We start from the raw sequence: 18,246 nt of genomic DNA on the forward strand, positions 1-18,246 counted from the left end.
ATCGTTTTTTCTCTCAGTTTTCCACGGCCCTCCTGGTCTCCCGAATTCCTTTCTTTTCTTGCTCGAGCTCGCGGGGAAATCCGCCTTTTGCTTCTTTGAGACCTCGCCGTTCGCTTCCCGTTGCCACGTCAACTGGGTTTCGGGGCTGAACGGTTGGCGGCGCGGAGTCCGGAAGCCCCCACCCTTTGTCTCTCGTGGCGTCCACTCTCGCTGTCGACGGGGTTTTCTCCTTTCACGGCTTTTTCTTCGTGCTTCGTTTCTCGAGTCCGTTTGCGCGCGCGGCGTTTGTGTCGAGTTCCCTGCGCGCGCGCATCGGCGAGGGATTCTTTGTCCCGCCGGCGCGCCGTGGAGATGCGGGAGGCGGTACAGTGCAGAGATTTGACAAATGTTCCGTGGAAGTCATTTACATGTCTTCCACTTTTCCCAAGGCTTCATCGCTTGTTCATCTCTAACAAACGGCAGGAACGAACCGAAAACATGGGAGACACAGAGGACGGACCGTCTCGAGCGGCGGGCTCCCAATGAACCGTATAGAGTCGCTTCGCCTGCTAACGCTCTATAACCTAGCCATTCTCGTTGTCGGATTCTCTTGCTTTTCTCACGGACACACACCGAAGATCTTCGCCGAAGTCTCGCTTGCGTGTCTGCCTCAATCTGACCTGTGCTTCACTCTCCATCCAGCCGCTTTATTTTTATAACCGACAGTCCTTCGTTAAAATACTCTTCTCAGTCCGAAAAAGTGAATTTGCGGCATCCATTCTCGGGTGTACGTACACACGAGCTGACTTCAGCGGTTCGCCCTGCCGTGCGGACTTCTCCGTTGTGCAAGGTCGTCTGCAGGAACGCAGGGACAAAGGCGAGGTAGCAGCGCAACGTGGTGCTTGCCAGTGTTTTCTCGTGTTCGAGGGGAGCGAGTTCACCGTGTCCGAACACTTGCCCGAAGGGTCGGACGACTAATTTTCCGTGCGCACGCTCCGTTGCCTGGAATTCAGGCCAGAGAGTGTCTAGTGCGTCCACCGACAAAGAATCGTTTTCGTGCTTGCCCGGGGAAATCCTCGGAGAAAAAGAGGAAGAAACAGGACGGCGAAACGCCGTGTCTCCCTCTTGCGACGCAGAGCAAGTCACCGTTGACACTGGAAGAGAGGGAAACAGGTTTTCCGGCGGGAATGCGCTTTGGGCAGAGTTCTGGAGCAGAAGACAGCGGCAATCTTTCGTTTCTGAGGCTCCTCTTGAAGCGTCTGTTCATGCGAAACGGAGGGCATGTGTTTTTCCCTCCCTTCCTTCTCGCCTGTCTAGGACATCCCCCATGGACGTGCATTCTCTCTGTTTTTCAGCGACTGTGCCCGGGATGGAGAATGCCAGCCGACCTCGTTTTTCCTCCCCTTTCTGGCCGTCTCTCTGTTTCGCGGGCTCGATGGTGCTTCTTCTCTTCACCGTGCTGATCTCCTCGCTCGTCTCAGCTGCGACGGTAGCATCCCCTCCGCCATCCGGAGTGTGGCCCCCGTATCTGTCGTCTGCGCCTGCGTGGCGCACGAGGGAAGAGAGCGCCGTATCCTCCGACTCTGGCGAGTCCCTCCGTCTTCCGTATTTCCCGGAGGACGAAGAGGAAACCCTCCCGGTAGCCTCTTCGTTTTCTCCGTCTCTCCTTCGGGCTCAGCGCTCGCAGCTCGTGGGTGCGTCTCTCGAGAGAACACCCCTCTTTCGTCGTGCGCCCGAAGTTCAAGATGAGGGCCCTGGCGTTAGCTGGCTGGGTCTGACCGAAGACAAGAGCGACGCAAGCGGCGGCGAGGGGGAGGACAAAGAGGGGGAATCCGAGAGGGGAGAAAGTGAAGAGGAGAAGTCGTCCGTCAGTGAGAGCGGCAACAACGAAGAGAAGTCCGAGTCGAAAGACTCAGAGACAGGTGCCGACGAACCGGCGAACAAATCTGAACAGGGAGACAAAACACACCAGGCAGAAGGACCAGGCCAGGAGTCTGGGGACGGCGAAGACTCTGGACAGCCGCAAGTGACCGCAGAATCTGAGCACCCAGGAACAAAAACGAGCGAGTCAGAAGGCGAGAACACCTCGATCAGAGACGACGAGAAAATATCCTCTCAGTCTGCGTCTGAACCTGCCAGCGCGTCGGAAGGGACGACAAGGGCAGTGTCGCACGAAGAACCGAACGAGAGTGCAACAGGAGCTGAGAATCAGGGCGTGGCCGCATCTGCCACGCCCCAGGCAGAGGGCGAGGAGGCACAGGGGAGCGAGGGAAGCGAGGAAAGCAGTCCCAGTTCATCCTCGCCGCACGTGGAGGCGCCGGCGCATGCAGGTGCTGATGCCCAACACACAGCCTCTGGAGAAACAGAGGAAAAAGAAGATGCAAGCAACACCAGCCCTTCGAAGGATAGCGAAACGCCCAACGACGGCCACGAAGCGAAGAACCCCGCGGAGGAAAACGCGCAAGCACAGGCTCCAGAACAGACTGAGGGACAGGGGGAGCAAGAACATGAGTCACAACCCGCAGAAGGACAGACGCAAGAACATGAAGCGCAACCTACAGAAGGACAGGCGCAAGAACATGAAGCTCAGCCCACAGAAGGACAGGCGCAAGAACATGAAGCGCAACCTACAGAAGGACAGGCGCAAGAACATACTCCAGAACAGACCGAGGGGCAGGAGGAGCATGAACATGAGTCGCAACCCGCTGAAGGACAGACGCAAGAACATGAAGCGCAACCTACAGAAGGACAGGCGCAAGAACATGAAGCTCAGCCCACAGAAGGACAGGCGCAAGAACATGAAGCGCAACCTACAGAAGGACAGGCGCAAGAACATACTCCAGAACAGACCGAGGGACAGGAGGAGCATGAACATGAGTCACAACCCGCAGAAGGACAGACGCAAGAACATGAAGCGCAACCTACAGAAGGACAGGCGCAAGAACATGAAGCTCAGCCCACAGAAGGACAGGCGCAAGAACATGAAGCGCAACCTACAGAAGGACAGGCGCAAGAACTTGAAGCGCAACCTACAGAAGAACAGGCGCAAGAACATGAGGCGCAGCCTACAGAAGGACAGGCGCAAGAACATACTCCAGAACAGACCGAGGGGCAGGAGGAGCATGAACATGAGTCGCAATCCGCTGAAGGACAGGCGCAAGAACATGAAGCTCAGCCCACAGAAGGACAGGCGCAAGAACATGAAGCGCAACCTACAGAAGGACAGGCGCAAGAACTTGAGGCGCAGCCTACAGAAGGACAGGCGCAAGAACATACTCCAGAACAGACCGAGGGACAGGAGGAGCATGAACATGAGTCACAACCCGCAGAAGGACAGACGCAAGAACATGAAGCGCAACCTACAGAAGGACAGGCGCAAGAACATGAAGCTCAGCCCACAGAAGGACAGGCGCAAGAACATGAAGCGCAACCTACAGAAGGACAGGCGCAAGAACTTGAAGCGCAACCTACAGAAGAACAGGCGCAAGAACATGAGGCGCAGCCTACAGAAGGACAGGCGCAAGAACATACTCCAGAACAGACCGAGGGGCAGGAGGAGCATGAACATGAGTCGCAATCCGCTGAAGGACAGGCGCAAGAACATGAAGCTCAGCCCACAGAAGGACAGGCGCAAGAACATGAAGCGCAACCTACAGAAGGACAGGCGCAAGAACTTGAGGCGCAGCCTACAGAAGGACAGGCGCAAGAACATACTCCAGAACAGACCGAGGGGCAGGAGGAGCATGAACATGAGTCGCAACCCGCTGAAGGACAGGCGCAAGAACATACTCCAGAACAGACCGAGGGACAGGAGGAGCATGAACATGAGTCACAACCCGCAGAAGGACAGACGCAAGAACATGAAGCGCAACCTACAGAAGGACAGGCGCAAGAACATACTCCAGAACAGACCGAGGGGCAGGAGGAGCATGAACATGAGTCGCAACCCGCAGAAGGACAGACGCAAGAACATGAAGCGCAACCTACAGAAGGACAGGCGCAAGAACATACTCCAGAACAGACCGAGGGACAGGGGGAGCAAGAACATGAAGCGCAACCTACAGAAGGACAGGCGCAAGAACCGGGGATGGAGGACACTGCGGAGGCACACGAGGCTCCACAGCCCGAGAGTTCATCGGAAGAACAAGAGTCGCCAGCTGCAGGAGTTGGAGAGGAGACGCAGCCGCAAGGACAGAGTGGACAAGAACAGGCCAAGCCGGCTGAGGAGACACCAGAAGTCTCGGAAACCCCCTCAGGCGAACAGGGCTCTGTCCCTGAGGCGGAGACTCCAGAAAAGCAGGGAACCGAAAACGGTGCAGTCGCTCCAGAAGCTGAGTCGGCTTCAGCTTCCACTGGCGTCGACATTGAAAACGCAACTTCGACAGAACCAGCAGAATCTGCAGCGGCGGCGCCTGTTGAGCTCTCTGCTCCCGCCGCTGAGGAGCAGACCGCGGGAGGCGAGGCGAGGGAGTCTCAGTCTTCTGAGGGTCAGCTGGAAGCTCTTGCGGCTGAAGCGGCGCCGACTGCCGCTTCGCCAGCCGAAGCAGAGACTCCCGGGGCCCAGTCGAGTGGAGCGGCGGGGCTTGAGCCTGCAGGTCAAGAGCAGGAGGCGGCGACAGGCGCAGAAGACGTTCGGGATGGGTGCTACGCCACGCGGAGACAGGAGGTTGAGCAGCAGGCGAATGAATTGCTCAAAGTCTGCGAGAGAAACGGTAAGGAGGCAGAAACGCGAGGGGGAAAGGATCGAGTACGGAAAGAGCAAAGCAGAAGACGGCGACGACTGGGAGAGTGGGAGCACACTGCGGCACAGTCCCGTAGTCTGTGGAGGCAAAGGGAGAAAGAGGCCGTTGGAAAGAAGAGTGGACGGGGAAAACAACAGAAACACGTGAGGGACAAGGCAGGCCTCGGGGCGTCTGTGGAACGGATTTGGAGACGCCACGCGCAGGGAAACAGACGCGAGGCAAGAGTCCAACGCCTGCCACTGTCGCCGAGTCGCTGGGGATGGCCACTTTGTGAAGAGCCGAAAAGAGCAAGAAAGACAGCTAGAGAAGCGAAATCCCAAAGAAAGACCACGCGCACGTTTCATGGAACCAAGAGACGAGAAGGAAAGACGTGGACGCGCCGTTCTGTGTTCTCTCGCATGGCGCGTGTCTGACGCTTTGGTCGTCGAACAGACCGCCGCCCAGGTGAAACTGGTTTTCAGAAAAGGGGGTGGTAAGCCCTCTTTGTTTCGGTTGGTCTACGAACACACAAACGTGTCACAGAACGGAAACCGGGACTTCCTTTCCACATTGCTCGCTTTCCGCCGTTTCGCCTTCTTCTCAGAGAATTTCACCAAGGTCGATCAACGGTTCTGCGATGAACTTTTCAAGAGGATCGACGGTCCGTTCACGGTTGCGGAGGTGTCTGCGATGCTCCGAGCTGCCGACGCAGCTAACAACATTAGCCGCAATTTCCGATTTTGCCGAGCAACTCCGGTAGGTTTCTTTGACGTTTGGCCGATCTGTCCTCTGAGCCGGGGCTTTCCACTCGTGTTGTCGCCGTCCCAACGGCATCTGTGTCTGGTGGCCGATTTCCCGCGCGGGGTTCTGCCGTTCTCGGTTCGCCGTTGCCTTTCCCCCGAGGGCTGCTTCCCTGCATTATCGACACCAACAAAGCGACCCTGCGTTTCTCGCGTTCACATCAGCCACTGTCCTCCTGTCTCGACAGCCCAAGCGGGAGCTCCGTTTCGCGTCATCGGGCCTCAGTTTTTCCTTGCGCACGGTAGCCTAGCGTGGATGCGTACCTAAGTATGCATAGGGCATGTTTTTTGTCGTTCTCCAGTGGGTAGATCTGCGAACTCATTTCCCGGTCCAAACCGGTGGTACCCTAGGGTGTGGAACTGCATGCATGCATGCAAGCATGCTTCCGCTATCCACTCCGCGGAGATGTTTGCACCTTTTGTATGCAATAAGAGCGGTCAATGTGCACATTTCTTCCTTTTCCTAGACAAGCAGTCCTCCGAGAGTGCGAGACGGAGACACCGTAGTCCACGCTGCGATTGCTGCGTCGAAGCCTCGCGTCGTCGAGATTCTGCTTCAGTACGGAGCGTTCCCGAACGTAGAAGCCTTCCCGAGTTCTCCAGAGGCAGCTGCGGTGAGAAACAGGGGCCGAACGCGCCGGACAACACGCTTGGATGTCCTTGCAGATTTGGGGGGGCCAGGCGTCGTTCAGTGTGCAGAGCGAGGCAGGGGCACATGGGGGAACGCGTGCCTTGGTCGCAGACGTGTCTGACAGCCTCTAGCTGGAATCTGTCGTGGAAAAGGGAATCACTTCAACAGGATGGATCGTAGTACTCTCTCGTACAAATCCACTGCTATCCCACACGCTTGTAGACGCGACGGTCAAGGCGTTTGTCAAGTCCTGAAGGGCTGGTTTTTTTCGGCAGCAGCCCAGAGACCGTCACGCAGGTCGAGATCGGTCGAAAGGTGTAAAGACAGCCCACGTAGACAAAAGCCGGGGTCGAATGTGATGGGCTGAGCTGCCGCGTGTCATTTTTATCCCTGTTTTTTTTTTGCTCGGTGTTTCAGAGAACGGGTATGCGTCCTCTCCACTACGTTGCACGGTACCCAACCCTGGAAAATTACGAATCTCTTTTTCTTCTTCTGAACTACGGAACTTCTGTCAACGATCGAGACGTGGGAGGCCGGACCCCGCTGATGATCGCCGCGCGTTCCTCGCATCCACACTCAAAGCTCTTTGCCAAAGCTCTGATCGAGCGCCATGCGGATGTCAACGCACGAGATAAAGTGAGTCGGCGCCTTCTGCAAAAAGAAACAGCAGAGGAAAAGCGAGGGGCGCGAGTGCGTCGTGGAGCCTGGGGCAGAAAACGAAAGCTAGCGAACTGCCGACAGAAACAGGACTCCAAGAGAGGCAACAAACACGAAACTCCGGATGCCATGTCACTCTGGATCCTACCTTTTCACACTTCTGCGTTTCCGCAGCCAAATATATAGAAGGACTGGAATCGTCTTGGCGGAGCTCTGTTCGCCACCAGTTGAAACAGTTCTTGTTTTGTATACTCCTAAATATATTCTCTCGACAGTGGAAAACTTTTTTCGAATATGGGTACTTGTGACCGTCAGAAATAGCGGAGCCCGACAAGGCGACCTCTCCGTCAGAGTTTTTTCTCCCGTAACGTCGAATGTGTCGGGAACGCGTTTTCCAATCCAGCGGCTTTCTGACCGAAAGTGTACAAGGCCGTACGGTGCGACGCGTCGCTTTGTGTTTTCTGGATTTTCGGCTACGGTTTTTTCGGTGTTTGTGTTGCCCTTCCTAGGCCGGTCTCTCCGCCCTGCACTACGCAGCAGCCGCGAATTCGCACAAGCTGGTCAAGCTTCTTATCAACCGAGGAGCGAATGTGACGGCTCAGGACATGCGCGGGAACACGCCTCTCCATTACGCCGCAGCGTTCAACGCGGCCAAGTCCATGAACGCCTTGTTCACTCTTGCAGACAATGTCATCAAAATTGACGCGCCGAACAAAGTAGGCACTTTTTGGGAGAAACAAGACGCACCCGGGTGGAGCGCAAGACAGGGAAAGCCTGCCACGAGGCATATGAGGACTGGGGGCGATCGACCTGGTGTCGCAGTTCATTGCGAGTTAGGAACCCGCGCTGTTTGCACCCACATTTCCTGTCTACAGAATGGAAAGGCTCCTATCCATTTGGCTGCCGCGCCCTCGTCTTTCGCCGTCGTCCCGGCCACGATCGTCCCAGCTCTCGCGCTCGAATTGCTTCTCGAGAACCATGCAGATCCTGTGGCACGAGACGCCCATGGAAACACGCCGCTCATGGACGCAGTCTTGGGCGGCTATCTCGAAATCGTCAAGCGCCTTCTGCAGATTGCCAAGGTTCCTCTGGACGACAAAAACATGGTAGGACAAAAGCACATGTGCCGAGCCTCCACTTTTACCCCGGGCTCTAAGTTTTGATCCGTCGAGCAACCTGTGCTGGGCGTGGGACGTCTACGATGGGGTGCTCAAGTCGCCCCTGAGCTTCTCAGGGCGCGTCCTCCAAAAAGCACCAGAAGCCCTGTGATCTGTCTAGCATAATGGGGGGGTAGACGGAAGCTGCGGTAGATAAATGTATATATTGGATGGTTGTATATTAGCGGCTAAATGTAAGTCAAAAACACGCGAGTTTTAGTTCTTTCGTGACATATATTTGGAAGATCTAGAAGGCATCTGTTCCAGATCCAGGGAAACCGCCCTCAACGCGTGCACGGTGCGCTTCAGAGTCCGCGCTCCTGAACGGATATAGACACATAGATGGGTGGTTGTTGCGTAGCTATGCAAGTTTGGAGGTCTTCAAAGAAAAAAAGAGCTGGAAAGCGTCTGAGACGTGGCAACATTTCCACGAGGAGTTTAATTTTCCGGCGTTTCCGAGAAGGCCACTCTGCACAAGATCAACGCGCGAGCTCAGACGAACTTGCAAGTGTGTTTCATATCTGATATCTGTCGAGGGCGTTTTTCCTTGAAACTGGAGTTGCCCACGAAGGCCTTTATCCTGAGACACCCGCGCGTGATTCTGCTCAGCCGCTGCGAATCCACCTGGGAAGGAGGAAGAGCAATGCGCAGATACGTGCATCTACACAGGAGAGATCAGTGCATGCATATGCATAGAAGATCACGTGACTCAAGGTTTTGATTTCGAAGAGCCGTTCGATAATGTAACTGCCAGCGTTGCCTAGGCGGGGAGCGGCTATAATGAAGGCGTCGCTGGTAGCAGTCCTTGTGGTAGAGCTGCCGTCGTTGGGTTTCAGGATCCTCGCCAAGTGGAGAAGTTCGCCTGAGAGTTTGGCTCAGTCCCCACCTGTGAAGGAAACGAGTCTTTTCGGATTATTGGTCGTGGGCAGTTACAGCACCCCTGGGCATTATTCCCTGTGTACTGAACAGCTGATGTTCGAAAACTGCTAGTGCCGAGTGTCCTGTACTTCTCTAGGTCGTCCTTTTGCGCTGCCGGCTCCCCCTGGCAACCCAAGGGGACGAGGAGAGAAAGCGAGAAGATCACAACAGGATTAAGACGCTGTTTTCCCGGTGTGTTTTCGACCTGTGCTCTCAGGATAACAACACTGCTCTCGATCTCGCTCGACAAGCAGCGGAACAAACTGGCGACGACGTCCTCACTTACCTCACTTCTGTCAGCGACAAACCCAGTAAGCTGCAGGCGGGTCGTTTCTTTCGGTCGAGATGGGAGAAGATGTGAAGCTGCGATTTTTGAGGTCGAGGAACGGACGGTCTGCTGAGCGACAAGCGTTGTAAATCCCCCTCCCCTTAACGCGGTTGTCGAACTCTCCGGGGTTCGAAACGCGGGGATTCTTCCTACCTACACTGAGACACATGAAGCTTTCTCTGGGGGCTTGTGTTGTGTGCTGTCTCCGCAGCCTGTCCTTTCATTCCGCGCGTCGCGAACTCGATATACGTCTTGTCAGACACACAGTTCGGCTCTCTCATGCGCGTGGTAAGTCCCTCGCCCTTCTCGTTGTCCGTCTACCTTCGTCTCTCCTTTAAAGTTTCCCAAGAGGGTTAAAACGCGCGCAAGGCAGCCGACTGGATTGCTTTCTTTTGAACGAAAAAAGGGCTGAATTTGCGCGGGATCGTACGCTAGCGCGGCCGTGCCATCCGTCCTTTACTTGAAAGCTTATGTATTTTAGTTCTTTCTTAGCGGTAACTGCTCTCAGTCCTCGAGTCCATCACTGCTCCTTCGGTGGGGCCGATTTTCCTCCTCAAAAGTTCACGTTGCTTGTACGTGTTGCTGCTCCAGCCTCTCGCTCTTTAGCTGCAACGGAACTAGCAGCATCGCATTTTGTTTGCTCTCCCTTGTCGTGCACGTTATCTTGTTCATCGTAAAAAAACGTCACAGTAGTAGAAAGGCCCCTTGTTTCCCTTTTATCCTTCTTCTGCGCCTTTTTTTTGGTTTCTGGGCATTTGCGATTTCACGTGTCTCCGTTCCTCGATCTGTTGACGGGACGTGTAGGGACGACTGTTACGTAGTTCTCTCCTGTTGCCTCTGGCCGAGTTCTTATATGGCCATATCTCGTTGCAGTCACTCCAGCAGAGAGACTAAACAAGAAGATCGAAGAGCACGCCCCCTGCTATTTTCGCCTCGCTTTCAGCTTTACTGGCATTCCTGCTGTGGCGACGCGCCGACCTGACAGGGGTACCGTTCTCCTTTTTCGTTCGCTTCTCTCTTCTCAGTTGATGCAGCTGCTGAGAGTAAAGCACAAGTTCCCATGATTCTTTCGTGGTTTTCTCGTGTCTCATGCATTTTCAGGGAGACACAGTCACGTACGAGTGCCATGTCGGCTTCCGCATGCTCGGGCATTCTACCATCACCTGCATGACTCGAGACGGCGCTCCAGAGTTCGTCCCAGATCCTCCTGTCTGTACACCGGTGGAGCAAGGTGCTGCCTCTTCTCTGTTTTCGGCTCCTGTCGGACTTGCTACTGCTGTGCTACTCTGTCTCGCTCCCGTTCTTCTAATTGAATTTTAAAGTCTCCTTTGCCACATGTCGGTGTATAATTATATACGGGACCTATAAGTTTGCATGTGCACGCTGACGTCCACGTGTGCATGAAGACACAAAGATAAAAACATAAATTTAATTTTGGTTTACGTCTTTTTGAGGAAGTGAAGAAACTTCCGAGCGAATCATCATGGCTTCCCAGCCACAACAAGCAGAGCTAGAGTCGACAGCCAGCACGACGCCAGATCTGGGAAAAAAGAAAAGAGGACTGGAGGCTGCGGAAGAAAGACTCTGTTTTTCGTCGCGGGCTCGACTTTTTCCCTCGCAACTCCGTTGTAGCTGCATGTGTTAGTTGGTTCGTCCACCTTGTGCGAGGGCGCCCCAAGCACTGTAAACTAATGTACCTCTAACTCAGAGGCTGAACGTGGCATGCTGGAGCTAGTCTGAAACAGTGTTAAAGGAGACAAGACAGCCGCTCCACGTTTTGGATATAGTCTCTCCCTTTACGATTACTGGTCAACGTTCACACACACGAGCCGTGCTGAGAAGGACTTGTCTTTAGTCTTGCAAAAACGCACGTCAGGTTGTTTGTCACAAGGAACGGGGGGTTTCTTTCCATCTGGTCACTCCTGAAAGGCATTCATCGCATTCTTTTAGCGGTCGAAGGATGGGACGACACCCTCGGTTTTTCCACGTTAGCTTGGAATGATTCAGCGGTGTTGGACCGTGAGGTTGCGTAACACTGCTGTCCTCAAATTGGCTGCACCAGGCGCCAGTGCACTAGACAGTGTAGGCTCGTCAACGCGAGTTACAGGGATGCGGGGCCTCGACTCCCAAGCTGCCGCGGTGCCGGTGTGAAAGTTGTCGCTCTCGGGAAGAAGCGCAGGAAACGCTTATCCTTCCGGCTGAACAGGCTGTGCTGTAGAGGCATGTGGATGATCGTAGCACTCCACGATGGATATCCGCGAGTAGGCGACTACAGGGGAGGCGAGTAAGGTGACAAGAAGCTGCAGGCTTCCGTGTGGCAACATGGGAAGGAAGCTAGTCTCTTCCGAACTGCACAGGACTTGGCACTGGACTGCTCACACTGCTTCTGCAGCTTATGGCTTGTAGCCTGGCCGGCAAAACTTGTAGCATGGGGCTTCACACGGGAACCATGGAAACGAGGCACCCGCATAGAACGAGGGATCTGCTGGAGAGTGTACCACGGTTATTGATGAGCGATGTCGGCAAGAACAGACCCTCACGTGGCTAAACGATTACAAATCCAGCTCAAGGTCACAGCAACTTTCATTCTCCTGACAAGAACCAGCGACGAGGAGCACTAGCGCCTTGGAGGGGCATACGTAGCGGCGGCACTATCGCTCTCAGTGTAGTCCCTTCAAAAACAGCACGGTGACGGAGCACTGGCTCGTAGCGTTAAATTATGGAAGGTATAATGACCTGCGATCAGGACCTGGTTCTCTCTTTGAGTGTGCAAGCGATGCCAGCGTTCCTCTTTTAGGCAAAGCGGTGCAATAGGCGAGTTTAGTGTGAAGACAAGATGACGGGTTGTTTCTTTTCGGAGTCGTCCCGCGCTTACTGTATATCGGGTGTCAGAATCTGTGCTGCAGTGGTAGACACAGGTTTGGTGCACAGTCGTGAAGAAGAATGGAAGGCCGACGGGGCTGACCAGCGCCATACAACGAACAGACTGTTTCGCTTCCATTTTCGTTGGTGAAAGATTCTTTCTACAGGAAAATATAGAACCTCTTTCTGATGATCTGCACGGGGAGACCGAACTGGCTACGCTACTCAGAGAAATTCGTACAGGAGCATCCTCCCCGACGCGTTTGAATTCAGGACAACGGGAACATAACGACAAGGTATATGCTTGGAAGCGGCGGCTCATCACAGAAGACGACCTTACCGAAAATACGTGAACTTGGCGCGTTGAGTTTCCGATAAAGAAAACGAAGGTAATATTACACACATGCTTGTATACTCCTCCCTACACATTGGGCGATATCTGTACCAACGAGTCAGGGATCCAGGCTGAAAACCAGGCTGATGTACGTGCATATACGTATAGGGATAGACGTGTATTTACATGTACTTGAATGAAGGATTGTCCATATAGGCCAGCAAGGAGCAACCGCTACCTGACAGCTGGCCCGGCCCGCAATTACCATATTTTTACCATACCCGCATGCGTCTTGATTCGGCAATTTCAGGCATATTGAAGCACGATCCTGTTACACACTTGAACCGAGAACTCAAACTCTTTTCTCCACTCAGAGAGCTGGCTGCGAGTTATCTGCGATCGGGCAATTCGTACTGCAGAACACGGAGACAAAAGGTAGGACCCGCCGCTCTCCACTTCCTGGAGTTGTTGCCGGCCGGTGCGTAGGGTGGTGGGCTGGTTCAATCCGATCTTCGATTAGTGACCCTGTTTGTCGGTGCTCGTAAAGGTTTCCGCTCGTGGTTCACTTATGCATAAGAAATCTGTGCATTCGCTTGCTGGCTCTTAACGCGGAACAGACTGCACTAGGTCTTCTCGTGGCACTTTTTGCTACTCGACGCGTCGGGTCATTTCATCCAAGGTCAAAATACAGTACAAGGAAAGCGTCACACATGCCTTTCTCGTGTGTTTGTTCATTGCTTCAAGTCGATCTCGTATTCAATACGACTCCTACTCTCCAAGCTTCCTTACTGTCTGAACCCCGATGACATCTTTTGTCTGTTGTGCGGCGGCGTTGCCGCGTGCCTCTCTTGCCGGCCAGGCTGTGCGTTCCTTCCCCCTACGTCACTCGACACCTCCTTTCCTTGTTTCTCCTTTCCTCCAGTTATTCCTTCGCCATCCTTCATTCTGCTACAGTATTCGAACCGCAAGTACCAGCACAGAAACCCCCGGTTCTAGTTCCGCACGCGTTTCTGTTTTGATTGCGGCGCTCCGCTCTCCGCGCTCTGCTGTCTGCGCGGGCTTACTGCTATTCTGCCTCTGGTTTCCTGCTCTTTTCCACAAACTGATCTCCTGCTGCTTACGGAAACGAGCCAGACGAATGTGAGCTTGCAGAGCTTACACCACGCTGCCCCGTATACAAACACACTCGTCGACGTGGAAAAATCTACCGCATTCCCAAATCGCTCACAAGCGCTCTTCTCCAAGATGCAAGGACGTAAACACGCGACACCCTGAGTGCAGCAGAGACTCCCTGGTCGTCAGTCGCATCCGTCTGATTATGGGAAACGGCGACACAGTGAAGAGGCTAGTGAAGGCACGGAAGAGAGGCGCGACGGAGCAAAAAAGAGACCCGCGTGATGCGGCTAGGGGTGGGTAGTGCCTGTGGCATGCGCCAAGGTTTATTTTTTACAACCAACCCACCCAAGTTTTCTTTCTAGCTTTTTCAATGTGTGTTGGTTCACGCGAGTTTTGCAACTTTGTGTACAGTTATTCGGTCATTTTCCTCGTTTTTTGACTCTGTTTGTTGTCGCGTTTCGGCTTCGCCGTGGACAGGATCCGTTTTCTCGCTTCCACTGCGTCCCGGTCTTCCTTTGACCCTGTCGAGGAAAAACACGCCACTTTGTCGGTTGTTTTCCTCGCGTACTTCTACCCTTTTTGCGTTATCTGTCACGCATCAATGTTTCTTCGTACCAAAGGCCTTGTTTTTGCCCGTCCTGCGACGTACTGTTCCCATTTCCCTGAGCATCGACTCCCCATGTCTTCTTGTATGTATATCTAAACTTCAGTTTTGTATCAACGGTTTTCCTTTCCTTCTCTTGTCGACGGTGTCCGTCTTTTTGTCGCCCACTTGTCATGTCGCTCTCCTATTCCGCATTTAACTTCTCCACGACCCTTTCTGTCGTGTTTTCTTGGATTCCGGAACTGGCCAACGCTGTCGTTTTTTTCTGCTCGTCTCTCTCGCCTCTTTCCTTCCTCGTCCCACTTCCTCTCGGAACCGCGGCACTGTAAGTTGCCCTGCTCGTGGTTCCTGTGTATACTCCCTTCTGTGCTCCGCAGAGTTCTTCGTTTATCCTTTCTTTGGCCGCGGTTGGTCTCGAGACGAGTCAAATTCGCGAGGGACTGCTTCCGTTTTTCTGCCCAGCAAGTTGAGGAAGGCGGGTCAAAACAGTGGTTTCTTCTCGCCTTCTGTCGCGTTCCACGGGTTACTGGTCGAGCGCGACGTCCTGTCACCTTCATTCTTTCGGCTATTCTACTCTTGTTCGCTTCCTGTCCACACACAGACATTCCCTGTCGCAACTCTTTGCATCTTCCGTCGGCGGACTCTTGCCTGTGGTCTCCGTGAGGGCCCGGCCGTTCAGCGTGCGTTCCCCTCCGAGGCAAAATGGGGGCAAACCCCCTCCAGTCTGAGAGAAAATCCACATGTTTCTTCGTTCTCGCGGAACAATGAAAAGCATGAGCAGCAGTCTCGAAGTGTGAGGGAGTTCTGTGTCCTCGATGTCGGCGACCTTCCCTTCCTCTGTGTCTCCGCATACCTACTTGCCTTCCTGTCTCTCTTTGTCACTTTCCTTTCCTCTCTCGTCGCTCCGCTCTTTCGTCCCAGACGTGTTCCGCCGTCGTGTCGGCCCACGCTCGGTTTCATCGGCCGCTTTCCTGCGCGTCGTTTTTCACCTCGCGTCTCGGGGTGGCGAGGGAAATCCGTTTACCCGTGCGCGGCTGTGTCCAGTGAACGGCGAGTGAAGAAGTCAGAAAGACTGTTCCGGCCTGGCTGCGCTCTGTAGGGCGCGCGCCTCCCTCCCACTTTGACTCCGGCGCGACTTACAGGTTTCATTCACGCGCGTGGCGAGGACCCGCCGAGCATGTCTGCCTCTTCCCTCTCAAGTGGTTGTGACCTGGATACTTGTTCCTCCCTAGAGAGCAGCCTTTCCAGAGTCTCCCCGTTCTGTCTCTCTCTGTTCCGCCCGTTTTCCCCCGCCCCCGCGCCTCTGGTGGGCGCTTTGGGCGGACTTCTTCGCGGTCTGGCCTTCTGCAGCGGCCATGTGACGGGCGGGAGTCTCCGCGACGCCCGTGCGCTCATCCTTCGGGGCAGGTACTGTGCTTCTGCGCGGCCGAATCTCTTGTCGCCTGCACGTTCAGTGTCTTCCAGTCTTTCGTCCTCCGCTGCTTCGTCCGTGGCCACATCTGCGAAGTCGCCGTTCTCGCCCCTGTCGGCGTCAGTTTCGGGTTCGTCTTCCTCCGTTGTTTCCTCTGTGACTCCAACCCGGATGCGCAGTGATCTTCTCTTGCGGGGCATAACTTGGCGCTCGCGCGCGACCTTGTTCCCCTGGCTCTGTCTCAGACCGAGGGCGCGGCCTCTTCCGAATGCTTGTGTTTCCTCGCCTCGCTCCACTTTTCCAGAATTCTGTGACGCACCCGCCGTGTGCTCCCTTCGCCCGGCCGCCCTCGCTGTGTGCACCCGTAATCTGCCGAGTGTCGTCGCGCTTGAGTCTCTCTCTTCTTGGAGCAGACAGATAGATGAACGAGATTCTTCCCTTCCTCTTTCTGGGAGGCCTCAAAGACGCGGAGAATCCCGCGGCTCTGGAGGCTGCAGGCGTTCGCGCGGTTGTCACCTGTTGCACTTACCAGGAGTGCCCGAAATACACCGAGAAAGAAGGACTTGACTACTTCCGCGTTGACGTCGAGGACACGAGTCGAGAGCCGCTCCACCTCTACTTCCAAGAGGCAGGCCAGTTCATCGACCGCTATGTCTCTCGGCAGCAGACTGTGCTCGTACACTGCAAGTGAGTCTGAACTCCGACTACGCGAGCGGTAGAAAAAAAAGGGAAAGCGGGAAGCGGAGCCGCGTGACTCTCGCATTTTCCGCGACCGTGTTGCCCCACGTCGCTGGCCGCTCGTCCTATATCCGTATGCGCGTTTGTCCAAGTGTTCGCGTCGTGCCCGGCGGCGCGCCGTTGCCAGTGGAAAAGCAAAGAGGCAGGTCGCCTCGGCCTACGGTCGCCGCGTACCGATCAACCGGGAAACGGGATCGAAGAGGGGAGAAACAGAAACGCACAGAATGAGCGCTGCAGTAGGCCGAAGAACGCGTCCGCTCAACGGGGCTCGCCTGGCTGACACGTCGCACTCCGGGTGTCTGGCCACCCCAGTGAAGCTCTTGTACTGGTTGAGGGCGGGGATAATACAACCACTGGAGCGACCGCATGCGCCGGGTACTCTCTGTGCTTCGAGCAACACGGCATACAGAGAACGAGCGGAGGCTGAAATAACAGAGGAGTGCTTAAGGCGTGTCTAGCCACCCCTGGGAACTGTGTCTGGGACTGCACCACATGCTCACGCTCGGTCGCGGTCACCAAGTTGCACTCACACGACAACCGCCCGAATCGGGTTCAAGTACAGCTTCGGTTGTCAGCGGTACCTGCTTGGATATATATTATTCTTTGGTGACTCGGACAGACGTGCAGCCAGATGGACATCCGGTGCACACCCGGACACAAGTCGTGTCCCTCGTCTTCTGTTATTCGGGCCCTTTTCGCCGTTTCATAGTTCCTTCACTCGCGTGCGATTCGTGCTTGCCGTTGCGGACTTGTCTCTGAGAAATAGGCCGCCTCATATCGCCTGTGTCACGTGCTCGTTGCTTTGGTCCTGCTTTTTCTTCTCCATCCTCAGAGCTGGAGTGTCGCGGTCGGCGTCCGTTGTTCTCTCGTATCTAATTGGATGCAAGGTGAGGAAATTGACAAAGACCGGTTCTGTGAACGAGGTTTCGTGCAAGAACGCTTCTACTTATTCTCTGGAGCATGCGCTGCGCGTTTTTGTCGGCAGAGAGCCTGCGTGGGGGGAGACTCGAAGGCGTCTCGCCTCATCATGCATGCACGCCTGGTGTTTATGTGCTTATTCCGCGGTTGTCGAATACATGGGCTTATTTACTCGTAGCATTCACATTTTCTGGTGACCGGGAGATTGTGGTTCCGACTCTGTACGTATACTTGCATATTGCTCCTTTCTCTCCATCTAAGAATATCCAGTTGGTACTCATCGCTGTCCCGTGTTTTGCGCGTCACCGATCGCTTTGCGTAGCGCTTAGCTGCCTCGTTTCAGCTATCCTCTGTAAAAAGATCTGGTTTGGCAGTTTGGGACGTTGTTGATCAGCGCATTCCCTTGTGCTTTCGTGTTTTTCCCTGCAGAAGTTTGCCCTACAAGAGGCCTTTTTCCATGTTTTGACGAAGCGGCCCTGCATTTGCCCAAATATTGGTTTCATGGAGCAGCTGTGCGCGTACGAAAGAGAGGTCCGAGACAGCTGCTCTGTGTGTATGTTCAAGTACACAGACTGGTATACGGCGGATAGCTCGTATCGGCCCGCGATTCCTGACTTAGAGCCCTGAAACTTGAAGTGGGGACAAAGAGCAAAGGAACGGGGGCGCGAAAGATCTTCGAGATGTGTTCACACCGGGTCTCCGCATTGACGCCGGGAGGTACGCGGCGGCCTCGCATGTCGATCTAGCGCACCGATACAGAGCGGTAAAAATTATGGAAGGAAAGACGCGGAAGGCGAGGCCATGGTAGAACGGCGCGCACCAGCAAGGGAGAGGGGACAAAGCGTGGAGAAAAAGAGGGTATAATTGGAGGCTGTTGACTGGCTTACTCTTCGAGACCCAGGGGCGGGACTGGCTGTGGACGCAGTTTAGTCTTTCCTGAGAGAACTGTGGTTTCCCAAGGAGGGAAATATGGTACGTACACGCCAGCCGCGAGAAGAGGAGAGATTCTCCGGGAACGCGATGGACGCAAGACAAAGAAGGAAGACGGTAGAGAAAGAGCTGGGACGCGTTT

At 54.7% G+C, this 18,246-nt stretch overlaps 2 protein-coding genes across 2 annotated transcripts; both read left to right on the plus strand.

Annotated features, from left to right (window-relative positions):
• Positions 1-1,414: 1,414 nt before the first annotated feature.
• NCLIV_053290 (ORF73, related) lies at positions 1,415-10,511 on the plus strand (the record flags this gene model as incomplete). The annotated part of the gene is made up of 9 exons (XM_003884882.1): positions 1,415-4,691; positions 5,305-5,456; positions 5,968-6,114; positions 6,549-6,767; positions 7,298-7,504; positions 7,664-7,894; positions 9,081-9,174; positions 9,403-9,479; positions 10,293-10,511. 9 exons carry the CDS (start codon positions 1,415-1,417, stop codon positions 10,509-10,511), a joined length of 4,623 nt encoding a protein of 1,540 aa, XP_003884931.1.
• A 5,428-nt stretch (positions 10,512-15,939) lies between these two features.
• On the plus strand, positions 15,940-17,801 carry NCLIV_053300 (Dusp7 protein, related; the record flags this gene model as incomplete). The annotated part of the gene is made up of 3 exons (XM_003884883.1): positions 15,940-16,205; positions 17,089-17,143; positions 17,604-17,801. 3 exons carry the CDS (start codon positions 15,940-15,942, stop codon positions 17,799-17,801), a joined length of 519 nt encoding a protein of 172 aa, XP_003884932.1.
• Between the last annotated feature and the right edge of the window lie 445 nt (positions 17,802-18,246).

This window comes from Neospora caninum, chromosome XI (genome assembly GCF_000208865.1).
Source record: "Neospora caninum Liverpool complete genome, chromosome XI".
Taxonomy (NCBI): Eukaryota; Apicomplexa; class Conoidasida; order Eucoccidiorida; family Sarcocystidae; genus Neospora; species Neospora caninum.